Source organism: Mustela erminea, chromosome 3 (genome assembly GCF_009829155.1).
Source record: "Mustela erminea isolate mMusErm1 chromosome 3, mMusErm1.Pri, whole genome shotgun sequence".
Classification (NCBI taxonomy): Eukaryota; Metazoa; Chordata; class Mammalia; order Carnivora; family Mustelidae; genus Mustela; species Mustela erminea.
The window spans coordinates 67387001-67404521 of record NC_045616.1 but is presented as its reverse complement, the minus strand read 5'-3'; the positions used below and the strand labels follow the sequence as shown (position 1 = coordinate 67404521).

General features: G+C 39.9%; 2 protein-coding genes across 3 annotated transcripts; both read right to left on the bottom strand.

Moving 5' to 3' along the window:
• Nucleotides 1-343: 343 nt before the first annotated feature.
• On the bottom strand, nucleotides 344-17438 carry AK6 (adenylate kinase 6). 2 transcript variants are annotated; one of them, XM_032336060.1, is made up of 5 exons: nucleotides 17342-17438; nucleotides 16314-16406; nucleotides 7980-8038; nucleotides 7507-7652; nucleotides 344-880 (listed from the first exon to the last, which is right to left on the bottom strand). In XM_032336060.1, exons 1-5 carry the CDS (start codon nucleotides 17367-17369, stop codon nucleotides 688-690), a joined length of 519 nt encoding a protein of 172 aa, XP_032191951.1. In that variant the 5' UTR covers nucleotides 17370-17438; the 3' UTR covers nucleotides 344-687. The 2 variants fall into 2 exon arrangements, with proteins under 2 accessions (XP_032191951.1, XP_032191950.1); XM_032336059.1 differs by having other exon boundaries at nucleotides 17261-17384.
• On the bottom strand, nucleotides 14625-16406 carry TAF9 (TATA-box binding protein associated factor 9). Its single transcript, XM_032336058.1, has 2 exons — nucleotides 16314-16406; nucleotides 14625-15582 (listed from the first exon to the last, which is right to left on the bottom strand). The coding sequence occupies exon 2, from the start codon at nucleotides 15563-15565 to the stop codon at nucleotides 14768-14770; it is 798 nt and encodes a 265-aa protein (XP_032191949.1). The 5' UTR covers nucleotides 15566-15582; nucleotides 16314-16406; the 3' UTR covers nucleotides 14625-14767.
• Nucleotides 17439-17521: the final 83 nt, after the last annotated feature.

Sequence of the window (17521 nt, the reverse complement as noted above, 5' to 3'; positions counted from 1 at the left end):
TATAATAATCTTATATAATAGACAATATATGGTTATTAAAATGAATCTACTAAATGTTATGGTTGCATATAATTTATACAGGAATTTACAGATAAACTTGCTCATGTGCAAAGTTCCACGTATATTAAGCAACGTAACTTAATGAGTTAGAGCTTGCTAAGATAGAATTCTGACTCTTGATACTACTTTCTAAAGGGAGGGCATCTGGGTGGCTGAAGAATAGGGGCAGCGTGGAAGGGAAACCTACCTTTCCAGAATACTCTTTTGTACCTTTTGATTTTATTACCACTTAATCGTGTTTCTGTTTTTTTAATTTAAGAAATAAAAATGAAAAACTCTGATGTTTTATCCTTAGTCTTAATTTTTATTTTAAGGGATCATCTTCATTTTCTTTTGCAATCAGCTTAGAAGATAGCCACCCCTTTGGTCAGATTTATTTATTCTTTAGCAGGTGAAGCATTTAAGATGACAGTTTTTACTCTAAATTCTTAATGATATTATATATACTATACTTGAGAATGTTTTGATTTCTCATGGAAGAAAAAAGCCCAAACATAAACCTTTAGATTATCCATCTACTAGTCCTGCAGCACAATCTTAATAAAGAAGTTTTACTGATAATTGGACAATTTATTCATTATGGCAGGGATATAACAAGAGTGGTTGTAAAGTGGCCAGTCTTGTAAGTCAGGAGCTATGATCCTTGATCCACTGCTCAATCCACTTCAATATCTGATTGATATTATCTTCTAGATCTTCTGGTTTATTGCTGGGCAGTTGATGTACTATTTCTTCCTTGTAGGATGCTAATGCTTCTTCATAAAGAACTTGAAAAATTTCACACTGAATATTGTCTTTTAGTTTCTTTTCATTATAACCCCTAGAAGACAATGAGAAGATAAAACAAAAAGCAAACTAAAATACCTTAACTGGAATTTTAAAAACACACTAGAAACTGGACACTTTTAAAAACATGAAAAATCATGCAAAAATATTTCTTGTAGCCTGTTTACCTCAAGAAAATTAGATTGGCACTTGTAATATGAGAGACTTTTTTTTTTTTTTTTCAGCATAACAGTCATTGTTTTTGCACCACACCCAGTGCTCCATGCAATCCGTGCCCTCTCTAATACCCACCACCTGGTTCCCCCAACCTCCCACACCCTGCCGCATCAAACCCCTCAGATTGTTTTTCAGAGTCCATAGTCTCTCATGGTTCACCTCCCCTTCCAATTTCCCCCAACTCCCTTCTCCTCTCTAACTCCCCTTGTCCTCCATGGTATTTGTTATGCTCCACAAATAAGTGAAACCATATGATAATTGACTCTATGAGAGACTTTTTTGACAAGAGGGTTAAACAAAGGTTCAGTGTTTAGGATTATCTTAATTTTCTCCACACAGTTTGTCATCCACTCAATTAGCAAACATATCTACCTACCTCAAGCCAGATATTGAGTTATGAGATAAATAAGGTTATAGCTGTGGTCCTAGATTGAAAAAGCATTAGAGAGGGGTGCCTGGGTGGCTCAGTGGGTTGGGCCTCTGCCTTTAGCTCAGGTCATGATCTCAGGGTCCTAGGATCGAGCCCTGCATAGGGCTCTCTGCTCGGTGGGGAGTCTGCTTCCCCCCTCTTTCTCTCTGCCTGCCTCTCTGCCTTCTTGTGATCTCTCTCTCTTTCTGTCAAATAAATAAATGAAATCTTTAAAAAATTAAAAAAATTTTTTAAAAGCATTAGAGGATCTAAGATATAGACAGATAAAATAACTAGATGGCATATAAAAATGAAATACTCATGGGGGGGCCTGGCTGGCTCAGTTGGTGGAGCATGTGATTTTTTTTTTTTTTTTTAAGATTTTATTTATTTGACAGAGACACAATGAGAGAGGGAACACAAGCAGGGAGGGTGGGAGAGGGAGAAGCAGGCCTCCCGCTGAGCAGGAAGCCTGATGTGGGACTCGATCCCAGAACCCTGGGATCATGACCCAAGCCAAAGGCAGATGCTCAATGACTGAGCCACCCAGACACCCCAGAGCATGGGATTCTTGATCTCAGTGTTATAAATTTGAGCCCCACATTGGATGCAGAGATTACTGAAAAGTAAAATCTTTATAAAAAAATGGAATACTTGGGTGCTTGGGTGGCTCAGTTGGTTAAGCGACTGCCTTCAGCTCAGGTCATGATCCTGGAGTCCCGGGATCGAGTCCCGCATTGGGCTCCCTGCTTGGCAGGGAGTCTGCTTCTCCCTCTGACCCTCCCCCTTCTCATACTCTCTCTCTCAAATAAATAAATAAAATCATTACAAAGAAAAAAATAGAATACTTATGAGAGGTTGCTAGGAAGATGGCAGAGTAGGAGGATCCTGGGATCACCTCTTGCTGCGTGGTGGTCTAGACAGCACCTAAATCGGCATTAATAACCCAGAAAGCAACTGGAAAGCTGGTGGAACAGACTCTCCGTGGACTGACATAGACAAGAGACCACAGTGAAGCAGATCCACCCTCTCCGATCGCTCTTGGCCAGATCCCATCAAGGCGCTGCCACACGCCTGTCAGTGTGCACAGCCCAGACGAGGCCAGCACCACTCCAGACAGAGTCCTGCTCCAGGGAAGGGGAGGAGAACCACACACCAGTCTGACTGTGACTCCAGCAGTGGGCTGGGGGTAGGCAGCTGGTCTTGACTATAGGCCCCCCCAACCACCAAAAGATTCCGAGGGGACAACACAGGGAAAATGCCTGCAGTTTGTTGCTCCTTCATCTCCAGTAAACACCTGGTCTGACTCAGCGCAAGCTCAAAGCAACTCCCAACTAGCCTAGCCCACTAACACCACTAGGAACAAACTCTGCCCATAACAGGCAGAGAGCCATCACAGGCTGGACTGAGGGCAAACACAGCTCCACCAGAAAGGCAGGACACCCCTTTAGCAACACAGATTGGAAACACCCCTGAAGTGCCAGGTTCTAGGGAACAGGAGACGCTGCACTGTGGGACCTCTTCTTCATAAAGCCTCTACTTTCAAGTGCGGGAGACACAGCTGACTTTCCTAACACAGAAAAACAGACACAGCAATAGAATTAGCAAGAGACAGAAGAATATGTCCCAAGTGAAAGAGCGGAACAAAATCACAGCCAGAGACCTAAACAAAATGGAGATGAGTAATATGTTTGATAGCGAATTTAAAGTAATGCTCATAAAGATGCTTGCTAGAATTGAGAAAGGAGTGCAGAACCTCCATGAGAACCCCCCACACCCGCCAAGAAACAGCAGATGTAGAAAAGAACCAATTAGAGCTATTGGACTCACTAAATGGAAATAAAAATAGACCACCTGGAATAAACAGCAAACAGGAAGTAGAAGAAAGGACCAGCAACCTGGAGGACAGAGTCATGGAAAGTAATCATGCTGAGCAGATCAGAGGGGAAAAAAATATGCAAAATGAGAACAGACCCAGGAAACTCAGCAACACTGTCAAGCGTATCAGTCACATGACAGGGATCCCAGGAGAAGAGCAAGAAAAGGGGGCAGAAGATTTGTCCAAAGAAATAATAGCTAAAAAAACTTCCTGAACCTGGGGGAGGAAAGAAATCCAGATCCAGGAGGCACAGAGAGCTCCCAACAAAACCAACCCAAAAAGGTCTGCACCAAGACACAAAGTAAATAAGATAGCCAAAAGTAGTGATAAAGAGAGAATTTTAGAAGCAGCAAGAGAAAGGAAAGCAGTGACATACAAGAGAAACCTCATACGGCTATCACTGGGTTTTTCAGCAGAATCTCTGCAGGCCAGAAGAAAGTGGCATAATAAATTCCAATGGCTAAAAGGAAGAATCTACAGACAAGAATACTGTATCTAGCAAGGCTTTCATTTAGAATAGAAGGAAAGACAGAGTTTCCCAGAAAAACTAAAGTTAAAAGCAAAACCAGCCACATCCCTGTCACACAGGATGCCATTGGCCTGTGGGTCCTAAATTCACAGTCCAGCCACACCCGAGTTGGCGTGCACGGCCTGCCACCTGCTCAGTGCCAAGTCAACGTGCCTTCACCTCACATTGCCAAGGGCTCAAACTGGCATTCTTTCCCTCAAATTCCAGCCCTTGTGCTCATTTGTGCACAAAAACGGGCATAATTATAACAGCAGAATGAGGCAACCCAAACAGTGACACTAATTCTGTGGAATATATAATGGATAAAATGAGTGTGCTAGCCTGAGAACATCGCCAACGAGCGCAACAAAGAACAATACATACGTCATGATTCTAGTTAGTAAAAGAAACAAACCTGGGAAAAATAAAACAGTATGAACTCAGAGAGGGAGACAAACCGTAAGAGATTCTTAAGCAAAGAAAACAAACTGCAGGTTGCTGGAGGGGAGGTAGGTAGGGGGATGGTGTAGCTGGGTGATGGGGGGGGCACTTGATGGAATAAGCACTGGGAGTTCTTTGGAGCTAATGAATCACTGAACTCTACCTCTGAAACTAATAATATACTATATGTTAATTGAATTTAAATTAAAAAAGGACCCCCCCCCCAAGAGTGGAATACTTATGATGGGAATACTATATCCTAATTGGGTACTTGATTATACATATAGATCTATTTCTCTTTTCTCAATTCCAAAAAATTTAAAAAAATTAACTTACATAAAAAAAATTAACTTACATAATCTTTAGGAAGATATGTAAATTAGCCAGCTAATTAGCTAATGAAAAAGATAAAGCAAATATTCAAATTCAAATTATTTCAACCTTGTAACAAGATTAAATTGAACTACTTAAAAGTTGATTAGCTTTATGAGAATATAACCAACAGAACTGGAGAAAATTTTTGCACATCATGTATCTGGTAAGAGATTTGCATCTGAAATACACAAAAACTCTTCTTAATTAAAAAGAACCCAATAAAAAATTGGGCAAAGAATCTGAAGAGCTCTTTCTCCCAAGAAGACATACAAATGCACAGTAAGCATATGAGAAAAGGCTCAACATCATTAATGATCAAGGAAATGCAAATCAAAACCACAATGAGATACTACTTTATATCCACTGGGTAGGCTACAATAAAAAAGACAGATAACCAGTGTTCGCAAGGATGTGGAAATACTAAAGCCTTCATACCTTGCTCTTGGGAAGGTAAACTGGTGCAGCCACTTTGGAAAATAGTCTAAGAGTTCCTCAAAATGTTAAACGTGTTACCATATCACCCAGCAGTCCCATTCTTAAAATTCCATATCCAAGATAAAAGAATGTATAATGTCCACACAAAACCATAGGCATAGATGTTCATAGCAGAATAATTTATAATAGCCAAAAATGGAAAAAACCAAAACATCTATAATCTGATAAATGGATAAATAAAATATGGTATATCCATACAATGGAATAGTATTTGATTAAAACAATAAATGAAGTACTGATATGTGCTGCAACACAGATGAACCCTGAAACATTATGCTAAATAAAAGAAGCCATAAAAGACCACATATTGATTTCATTTATATAAAACTTCCAGAATAGGCAGGTCCACAGAGACAGAAGGTAAATTACCAGTTGCCTAGGACTGAGGGACTGGGGATATATGCAGAGTGACTGCTAATGGGTATGGGTTTTTTGGGAGGAGGGGAACAATGAGCATTTTCTAAAATTGGTTGTCGTGGGGTGCCAGGGTGGCTCAGTGGGTTAAGCCTCTGCCTTCAGCTCAGGTCATGATCTCAGGGTCATGGGATCGAGTCCCGCAACGGGCTATTGGCTCAGCAGGGAGCCTGCTTCCCCCTCTCTCTTTGCCTGCCTCTCTGCCTACTTGTGATCTCTCTCTGTCAAATAAATAAATAAAATAAATCTTTTAAAAAAATAAAAAATAAAATTGGTTGTAGTAATGGATGCACAAGTCTGTGAACATACTAAAAACCACTGAATTGTGTGCTTCAAATGGATACATTTTATGTATGTGAACTTATCTCAATAAGAACTTATCTCAAGGGGCGCCTGGGTGGCTCAGTGGGTTAAGCCGCTGCCTTCGGCTCAGGTCATGATCTCAGGGTCCTGGGATCGAGTCCCGCATCGGGCTCTCTGCTGAGTGGAGAGCCTGCTTTCCTCTCTCTCTCTCTCTGCCTGTCTCTCTGTCTACTTGTGCTCTCTCTGTGTCAAATAAATAAATAAAATCTTAAAAAAAAAAAAAAAAAGAACTTATCTCAAAAAATAAAGCTGTTTTTTTTAACGGTGATTACATTGTAACTTTTTCGTGGCTAAAAACAAGACTAGCTCTCTCATAGCTTTTTCAGACCTGTCAGTCTTCCCCTATTTACATAAAACAGTAATTATTTTTTAAGATTTTAAGTAATCTCTACACCCAACCTGGAGCTCTAACTTACAACCCCAAGTTCAAGAGTCGCATGCTGTACTGACTGAGCCAGCCACATGCCCCCAAACAGTAATTTTTTTTTTTTCCAAACAGTAATTTTTAATAAAAATTTTTAAAATTGCCTTGTTTGAGAAAAGGAATGTGTACTATTATGATCTCTCTTACTTCTCATTTAAAATACTGTTAATGGCTTTTCACTGCCAAAAGAAAGATAATTAAAGTTTTAGGTCTAGCTCCAACCTTCCCTGTATATTTGCTACTATATTCCTTGGTGCCAGGATTTTGCAAGTATCCCATGCAGTGATGGTTAGTCAAAGCTGACTACCACTGTCAGTCTGACCTTCAAATTCTAAACCTGAACTTAGGGGCAAACTTTCAGAGCTTGTAAACCTTGAGATTGCCTTGTAAACCCCTCTATAACCTCCATCTTTCCCAGCTTGAATCAAAAGACAGTGGAAAAACATTTTCCATAAAAATTTCTGTTTGGGTTATACTGGATTAAGTGTGATGTCCTTGTGGAGAGACCAACTCATATATATTTTAAAGGTGGTGAAGGGGCGCCTGGGTGGCTCAGTGGGTTAAAGCCTCTGCCTTCAGCTCAGGTCATGATCCCAGGGTCCTGGGATCGAGCCCCACATCAGGCTCTCTGCTCAGCGGGAAGCCTGCTTCCTCCTTTCTGTCTGCCTACTTGTGATCTCTGTCTCGCCAATAAATAAATTAAAAAAAAAAAGGTGAAATGTTGATTTATCATGTCCGTTTTTCATAAACTCTCCCATTCATGTTGAGGGGATAATGAAGGAGGGTCATGTTCATCCAGTTCTCAGAGTATGTTCTTGGCTTGGCTGTTTTCCGAGCAAGGTTTTACATTAAGGAAAGAGCATGACTAAATAGAGTTGCTGTATAGTATATTTTACTGAATCAAACTGTCAATTGCAGTATTCATTTACTCGTTATAAATTACTGCCTGTGTTTTACACAAGCATCTTTTTCTTTTGGAATCAGAACATTAGTACCACACAGACATGGTTTATAACGAGAGACCAAGCGTCACATTTTCAAATAGACTCCTTTCTCATGGTAGTACTGGCCAATTTCAGGAATCCAAATAAAGATTTATATCATACTTTAAGAATTCAGTGTTTTTCCTTTCTTACCTTGTTTCAAGTCTTTTGTACAATACACTGTTATCTGCTTGCAGCACAAAAACTATATGAAACCAGCGTTCAGGGAAGAAATCACAACCATGGTAATCAACAATAACTCCACCTTCACTCATTTGGCTTTCCAGTTCATCAACTACCTGTGAAAAAGGGAGAAAAAGAATGCTCTTTAAAAAATGAGGTCAACTTTCCTATTAAATTTTAAGAAGTGTATTTTATAGAGGCACCTGGGTGACTCAGTGGGTTATGTGTCCAATTTTTTATTTTGTCTCAGGTCATGATCTCAGGTTTGTGAGATCAAGCCTGGTGTCAGGCTCCACGCTGGACATGAAGCCTGCTTAAGAGTCTCTCACACTCTCCCTCTGCTCCTACTCCTCCCCTTGTGTTCTCTCTCTCTCTCAACACAAACCAAAAAAGTATACTTTATAAATAAAAATTTATACTTTATAAATAATAATTGTACTTACTCTATCTTCATCTAAAATGGGGCATTCATACTCTTCATCATAGCCATCATATAACTGCCCTAAAAGAGATTTACATTGGCATATTAAAGAAAAGTAGTATTTTCTAAGTAACTTTCAGTAGTCTTCAGTTAATTTTATATTTTGGGAAATACATCACCAATTACTCTTTTAGAGACTGATGAGGGCACTACACAGTAGATGTCACATGGACACCAAATGTGAAGAGCAATACTAATAAATTAGAATTTTATCTAGAAGGAAACTTGGACAGCAGTCAATCTGATATCAATTTTAGTTATCAAAATTGAAACCAACTAAAAAGAATGAATAATTTCAGAATTTGTGGGACTGTTGGAAGAGGACTGTATTTTATTTTTGGTTAAGCTACTGTTTGGTGGGAAGCAGGGATTGAGCCCCACAATGACAGGCTCCATGCTCAGCAGATTGTCTCCTCTCTGCTGGCACATATGTGTTTTTTTCTCTAGAATAAATAAAATCTTACCTATTTTAGAAAAGGCTGAAATTAGGTTATAACAAGCAGGAGTTCTGAAGTAACAAAAGAGTAGTCCTTGAGGGAGGCACAGAGCCGGGAGGGTATATGGACAGATGCTGGGCACAAGAGCTACCTCTTGAGCACCTTAGTGTGGCCTTTGCTTCCCTGAATTATTGCTCAACCCGCAGAAACTCTAGTTAAAAAAATTAAACTGCTTGACAGTGGGAAAACTGGTTAGCAATTTAGAAAATAATCTAAATCCTTTATATTATAAACTAGGTGAATTAAAGAGCTAATTTTTTAATTCCAAAGATAACTAGTGGAAAATTTAATCTATAAAGGAATGATTCATTTGAGTTTGTGAAAGAATACAATGACTAAATAAAACACATAAAATGTTAAATCTCAAAAAAAGAAAAGTTCAATCTCTGTTCAATGAAAAATAATGTACCCAGAAAAATAACAGACTGGGAGAAATTTTTGTAGTAGGACAAAGGACTGAAATGTAGATTATATAATGACCTTTAAAATCAAGATAAAAATAAGTAGCTTAATAAGAGTTCCCACAAGATGGAAAAGATAATTAGTAAACATACCATGAAAAAATGGACTTTCCCAGCTATTAAAGAGATATAAATTAAAATGAGCCTTTTTATGCCTGTTGAATTAATTACATACATATATAGTAATTTAAAATGTATTTTTAAAGTAATTTTAAAAAGAAAAATGTCATGCCATTGATAGATTTCCTCTACCACTTAACTTCTAAATTGAATTTTTTTTAAAAGATTTTATTTATTTATTTGACAGACAGAGATCACAAGTAGGCAGAGAGGCAGACAGAGGGGGGGAGGGGAAGCAGGCTCCCCGCTGAGCAGGCAGCCCAATGCGGGGCTCGATCCCAGGACCCTGGGATCCTGACCTGAGCCGAAGGCAGAGGCTTTAACCCACTGAGCCACCCAAGCACCTCCTAAACCCTTGACTAGTGAAATCATTAAAATTATATGTTGTTGAAAATAAGGACAACTACTGCAATATTAAATTAGAATTAAAGTTGACTGCAATGCTGAGATGCAGGATTTTTAAAATCACATTAATGTAGTTGAACAGTGAGTGTAATCCAAGCTTTCAAACGTTCATTTAAAAAAAATTATCAAATACCATTTACAGGTGTCTGTAGGGGTAATAAGGATTTAATAGTAAGCAAAATGACTAGGAGGGCAAACATAGTCTTTCCCTCAAAAAGGGAAAATTTTACAATAAAAAGTTTATAAATAAAAAGAGAGGACAGACATGTAACCTGGAAATTATATCAGGCTGATACTTTAATGTTATAATTCATGGTGTTAGAAGAGCAAAAGTATGGACATCTATTATGTTAGGAACATAAACGTGGGATATTAGGGAAGGCTTCCTGGAGGAAGTGACTTTTAAGGGGAGACTTGGAGCAGTTACCAAAGGGAAAAGGTAGGGAAGACTCTTTTTTTTTTTTTTTTAAAGATTTTATTTATTTATTTGACAGAGATCACAAGTAGGCAGAGAGGCAGGGAAAAAGAGGGAAGCAGGCTCCCTGCTGAGCAGAGAGCCTGATTTGTGGCTTGATGCCAAGACCCTGAGATCATGACCTGAGCTGAAGGCAAAGGCTTAACCCACTGAGCCACCCAGGCGCCCCAAGGGAAGACTATTTTCAACAGAGAAGGTATTCAAAACCAGAGAGAATTAGGAGGGGAAGACTCAGGGGAGGGAAAGTTTCTTAAACTAGTTGGAAAATAGATGATAAAGGGTCAGGTAAATTGAGGCCAGATCAAAAAGGGCCTTAAGAGTTGCAGAGTTAGGGGCGCCTGGGTGGCTCAGTGGGTTAAGCTGCTGCCTTCGGCTCAGGTCATGATCTCAGGGTCCTGGGATCGAGTCCCGCACCGGGCTCTCTGCTCAGCGGGGAGCCTGCTTCCTCCTCTCTCTCTCTGCCTGCCTCTCTGCCTACTTGTGATCTCTCTCTGTCAAATAAATAAATAAAATCTTAAAAAAAAAAAAAAGTTGCAGAGTTAGACTTTATCCCAAAGCAAAGTAAAATCATTAAAGCATTTAAATCATGAAATGACACGATCAATTACAAATATTTAAAAATATTTTGGTTTCTCTGTAGAGAATGAGTTGAAAGGAAACAAATCCAGAAGCAGGGACACCAAATCAAGGCTACTGCAGAATTTTAGATGACTGATGGTTATAACCTGTACCATAAGGAATGAAGAAATGGATTCTAAACTTCATTTCAGATTTCCCCCCCAAAAGGGAAAAATCTATGCTACTTGTAATTTTTTTTTTTAATGTATGCTACTTTAGAAAGTTTCAGTTGGAAGTCAAATTTAGAGTTGTATATGTATAGGGTCCTAATCTAGAAGAGATGAAAAGGCTTGAATTGATTAAACTACCAAAAGCTTAGAAAATTAATTTTCTCAACAAAGTTTTATGATTTATTTAAAGATAGGTTAGTTGGAGAAGAAAAATTGTGGGGCCAGTTAAATGGTAAGTCCTTACCTCAAAAGATCTTTCCAGCTGTAACCTACAAAATCATTAAATTTTAACTGCCATCCCAGAATTAATATACTCACATGAAAGCTGTTATTTAATATTGTAATGCTATCTATTTTGATGCTATTGCCAGTACTTAAAACATTTTCAGATTTCTTACTTTATACAGTTTTTAAAAAAGATTTGAGAGAGACCTCGAATGAGAGCCCACGAGCAGGGATGGGGGAGGCACAGGAGAAGGGGAAGCGGACTCCCCACTGAGCAGGGAGCCTGACGTGGGGCTAAATCCCAGGATCCTGGAATCATGACCCAAACCGAAGGCAGATGCTTAACTGACTGGGCCACCCAGGTGCCCCTAAGTTTTAAGTAGATTCCATGCCCAACATGGGACCTGAACTCACACAACCCTGAGATCTAGAGTTGCATGCTCTGTCCATGGAGCTAGCCAGATGACCCTCAGATTTCTTACTCTGGAAACATATTTACCACATTTACTTCAATCCAACAAGAAGCTTATGTCTGTGATGCAACTAGTACCAAGAAGTTAATTGGTTTAGGATTGAGTATTTTGATACCTGACCTTTCATGTAGAGAAAAGCACAACGAAATCTACTTTAAAAAGTTAGCACCAAAATGTGACATTTGAGTTGGGCCTTTTATTAAAGAGTTGTTTATAGGGCAGGTAAGGAAGAGCACTTATAGGTGAAGGGAATAGCATGTATAAAGACATGGAGGTCAATTCCCAGGGTCTGAGGAACAGGAAGTGCACGGAGTATAGACTGAAGGGGACCTAGGGAAGTGGCTGCAGGGAAGGCTGAAGGTAAACTATGACCAGTTTATTACTAGAGAGGATGGACTTTGTCAAAAAAAGGTCAAGTCTTGTTTATTCCTTCTCCCTCTTTTTTTTTTTTTTAAAGGACATAACAGAGAGAGAAGGAAAAGATACAAAGAGTAAGAGATTCACTGGAAATGGGCTTGAAAATGGAATGAGTACCATATCAATTTTTTAGGCAAACCATCAAGATTTAAAGGGCAGGGGCGCCTGGGTGGCTCATGGGTTAAAGCCTCTGCCTTCGGTTCAGGTCATGATCTCAGAATCCTGGGATCAGGGAGCCTGCTTCCTCCTCTCTCTCTGCCTGCCTCTCTTGTGATCTCTGTCTGTCAAATAAATAAATAAAATCTAAAAAAAAAAAAATTTCCCCACCTAATTTTTCCTGCCTTGGTTCCACATGACCTAAGAATTCTTAGTTTCAACAGGATTTTAGAATGGCAGTCAACTCCATTTAGACAAATTCATTTAAAATCAGGGTGGCGGAGTGCCTGGATGGCTCAGTGGGTTAAGCCTCTGCCTTCGGCTCGGGTCATGATCCCTGGGTCCTGGGATCAAGCCGGGCATTGGGCTCTCTGCTCAGAGGGGAGCCCGCCCCCACCCCCCGCCTACTTGTGATCTCTGTCAAATAAATAAAATCTTTAAAAATAAAAATAAATAAATAAAATCAGGGTGGCTTTTTTTTTGGTCTTGTTTCTTTATACCAGGGTTTCTCAATCTCAAATACTATTGACATTTTGAGCTTAATAATTCTTTTATAGGAGTGGGGGGCTATTCTGTGAATTGTGGGATGTTCAACAGAATCCCTGGCCTCCACCCCAGTCTTGACTATCAAGTCTCCAGAAATTGCCAAATGTCCCCTGAAAGGCAAAATCACACTTATTTGAGAGCCACTGCTTTATAGATGGTTACATGGTATCCCTTAAAATATATAACTATTTGAGAAAAATGAGGACAGGTGTCTCAGTATATTTGTATATTTTCTAGTTAAGATTTAATCTTGGAATATGTTCTAGTTAAGATGTCCAGATATATTCAAATGGCATCGGGGGAAAAAACCAATCTGGTACATTATGAAAAACCTTATGAAGACGATCACCTAGGGATGCCTGAGTGACTCAGTCGGTTAAGCATCTGCTTTTGGCTCAAGTCTCAAGCCCAGGATCCCAGGAACAACGCCCCCCTACCCCCATCCAGATCCCTGTTCAGTGGGAAGCCCTTTTCCCTCTCCAGTCCTCCCCACCACCCCCACTCTGTGCATGCACATTCTCTCAAATGGATAAATAAAATCTTTAAAAAATATATAAAGGATGTTTGGGACTATACACACTTAGATGTGTTATAGTGGCTAAAATAGTGTTGAATACAAGTATGAAAGGAACCAAATGTCTAGTGTTACTATTCCTCTCAGTACTACACAATCAGATTATATAGCAACTTCTTTAAGTTTAGAAGTGTTAAGTTCAGGGGTGCCTGGGTGACTCAGTAGATTAAAGTCTCTGCCTTCGGCTCAGGTCATGATCTCAGGGTCCTGGGATGGAGCCCACAATGGGCTCTCTGCTCAGCAGGGAGCCTTCTTCCTTCTGTTTTCTCTGCCTACTTGTGATCTGTCAAATAAATAAAGTCTTTTTTTTTTTTAAAGATTTTATTTATTTGACAGAGATCACAAATAGGCAGAGAGGCAGGCAGAGAGAGAGGAGGAAGCAGGCTCCCTGCTGAGCAGAAAGCCCAATGCGGGGCTCGATCCCAGGACCCTGGGATCATGACCTGAGCCGAAGGCAGAGGCTTTAACCCACTGAGTCACCCAGGCGCCCCAATAAAGTCTTTTTTTAAAAAAGTATTAAATTCGGTAAGATAAACTGGAAGACTGAAATTGACAACTGTATGTTACTCTAAAATCACTTGTCAGAGACTGTAAAGTTCAACAGGCAAAGGAAAAAAAAGATTTTTTTTATGTAGGTGTAAAATGGGAGACTGGTCATGTAAAACAATACCTAAGTTTTATTCACTATACTTAAATACCAAACCTGGATTAAAAATATGATCATGATACTGACTTACAGTATCAAAAATAGGACAAAGCTAAGATATGCAAAACTGACCTGCAAAAAGAGATAATGGGAAAAAAAATTAAGTTCTGAAGTGGGGACATCCTGGAAGACACATTAAGGGTCCTTAAATAAAACCAAAGAGAGCAAAAAAGGACCCAGGAAGAAGCTGAGTAATTGAAGAAGAGAAATCCAAACAGATGAAATGGACTCTACAAAAAAGAGACATGGTTACACTTCAGCAATCTTAGAAAATGGGGCCATAAGAATGACTTAGACACTAGAGATCATGCTGTGATCTAAACATCTTAAGACACTAGAAGTACTACTCTAGTGTTTATGAACACTAGAGTTCATAAACTCTAGTTTGTTTTTTTTTTTAAAGATTTTATTTGACAGAGAGAGATCACAAGTAGGCAGAGAGGCAGGCAGAGAGAGGGGAAGGGAAGCAGGCTCCCTGCTGAGCAGAGCCCCATGCGGGACTCGATACCAGGACCCTGAGATCACGACCCGAGCCGAAGGCAGCGGCTTAACCCACTGAGCCACCCAGGCGCCCCATAAACTCTAGTTTATGAACAACTCAAGTTGTTGTTACTGTTATTCTTGTTGGTGACACGTGAGAAAACTGCTTCTAAAAACATAATTGCCAAAATACCAACAGTCAAACTGATGAAAACAGTTTTATTTTTTACACTTAAAGACTGATGAATAACCATTACTAATCCTATTAAAGAAAACCCAACATCTCAATCGGAAAGGATAACTATATTTACTCATTAAATAGCATTTAAGTTTTCTACAACACAACTTGAAAATACCCAGCATGCACGTTTAATCTAGTACAATGGATTCAAGACCAAGTATACATGTTACAAGCATCAAGACTGGATTACAAATTATCATAGTCATCATCGTCATCATCATCGTCATCATCATCATCTTCTCGTTTTCTTTTCATTGCATTTGATGATTCATTGGCAGTATTTTGTGATGACACCATGTTAGTGGTAATAAGAATGTTTTTGGACCCAATTAATGATGGATTAATCAGAACATTCTGAACTGCGGATGTTGCAGGAATTGATGCTTTTACAGTTGGGGACTGTGAAGTGGGCATCTGTACTGTAAACCTTTGCCCTGTGAGGGACATTGGAGTCCCTACTTTAGTTGACACAGACATGGTCTGTGGGGTTGGTGTGCCAAGAGTGGGAGTACTTGGTCTGCTAGTAACTGAACCAACACTTAACCGTGGAACTGTTATTCTTCCCGCAGAGGTAGATGCCTTTTTTTGTAAAGACTTAAGTCTATAGTTTGGAGCAGTCAAGCAGTATCTATCAGGTGGCAACCTGGGGCCTGAATATGGCTTGATTAATGGCAAAGGGGTTTGGTTTCTTTGCCTTGCAATATCTAATAAAAAATCTCTTGGGGGAGGAGAGGTAAAAGACTGATCAGCACGACACTGGATGGCCAATCGCACATCATCTGCATCAACAGTAGCTTTCTTAGCATGGCTGGAATAAATTTTTGCATCATCTAGAATTGTGGTCACATATCGGAAGGCAAACTCCAACATCTGATTTATAACTCTTGGCTCATATTCTGTAATCCCCATATCCTTCAGGATTTGTGCCATCATCTGTGCATCTTTCGGCATGCTCTTGGGAGAAGCCATCTTGCCAGACTCCATGATATCCGTTGATCAGACTTTAGATCATTTGAAAAAAATACGGACATTAGATCAAATCTGAAATAGTTACTTTAGCAGCAACTGTCAGGAACTTCACGAATTTTAAATACTGTTAAATTTTTGAAAATATATTTAAATTTTTAAGTGTTAAATCTTTTTAATTTTAATTAAGGTCCCTTTAAGTTTATTAAATTTCTGCCCTATACAAATTACAGAATATATAAAAAATGAAGACAAATAAGGGAGTGATAAAAATTGGGAAAAAACGAGGTAAAATAAAAACATTTATCACTTTAGAATAATGTGCAGTTGTGTGCAGGCATGCAACTATCAATCAAAGCTAAGAAGAAACCATAGAACAGTCATGTCCTAAGAGTTCAAAATAATATCCTTCCAGTGAGATCTATACTCACCATCTCCACAGATATGCTTAGGACCATCCAAACCTTTATGTGTTTGCCCATTTCAAAAACATTCTCTCTATGTCCCATCCCTTCATGGTAGCCTTCCCAATTATTACCACTAACAACTATTGGCCAACAGAGTGGGGCAGGATGGGGCAGAATAGTCAGAATAGTCAGAACAACCCAAGACAGTACTACACTTATATTACTTTCTCTTTCTACAGGTTCCCAACAGAGCATAAATTCCTTAATGGTCTGTCTCTGCTTTTTGTGCCCTCAGAGTATAATATTAATACTCTATTATCTAGTCTCTTTTTTAAAACCATCACCAATGTATCCCTTACCTTCTCGAGCTAAATCACCCACATTAATGTATTTCAGTCCTGATCTTGATGCAAGTTCTTTGCCTAGCGTGGTTTTTCCAACCCCTGGTGTACCTGTAAGACAAGCCATAGATACTTGTTAGATATTAGCCACCTATCTACCCTTCTTCAAGTTTTTTAACAACTGAAGTGAAAAATATCCTAATTAGCAATTCCTTGTGAATATACACTAAAACCAATCAAAACTACTCAAAGTCTGTTGCATAAGGGAATCTCACCAAGTGAATCTGATCTATCAGGAGTGGGGCTTGGAGGATTAATAAGAATTCTCAGACTGCCTGCCACTGTTAACAGATACTCCCAAAATAACACTAAGTACCTCAAATTACCATCATTTATTTTAGTTTTTTTAATTAAGAAATTATTTATGGGGAAAAACTTTAACCAGTATGAAAGACAACTATCATCCCGGGAACTTCACAATAAAAAAGCTTCTGATGCTAATTCAATAAAAGTACACAGCAAGTTAATCACCCTGCGCCATACATATTCGAACCCTTTTGTCCAACCGTAACTGGCAGATACAAAAGAAAAAGAGATACGCCCCAGGAAGGCCTAAGGACAAGCGTTTCCAGCAGCATTAAAAGATCCACTAAGGGTCTGAGAGCGACTTACATTATCTCGCTAAAACTCTAAAGACCAATCCTGCCAATTAAAAACAAAAACAAAAAACCCATCAGACTTTTACAAACAAAAACCAGATTCCGAAAGATTTCGGCAGTGTGCCAGAAAAAGAACCTGAAGAAGTCTCCCTCTCTCACCGAGCAGCCTCGGGCCAACACAATCAACATTCCCCGCCCCCCACCCCGCCTCCCACAACGGTCGGAGGAACCGGTCTCTTCGAGGCCCTGACAACCGCCACGCCGCGCGGCCCTCCACTAGCCTCGAAACAGAACACAGAACGGCACCCTTCGGACGTCCGACGCCCCACCGCACTCGACGCCCTCGGCCTGCCCCGCCACCCAGCGCCGCCCTGCCGCGAGCCTGACCGGTGAGCAGGATGTTCGGAAGCAACATGGTCCTCACCGCGCTGGCTCCGGGCGTCTAGGCCCACGCGCTTTACGCACAAAAGGGAGGAGCCGGAAGCGACGAGCTGCGGCAAGCGCCAGTGGCCCCGGGAGCTTCGAGGCCGTGCGGGGCGCTCGCGGCCCGTCTCCACCGCCTCGCCA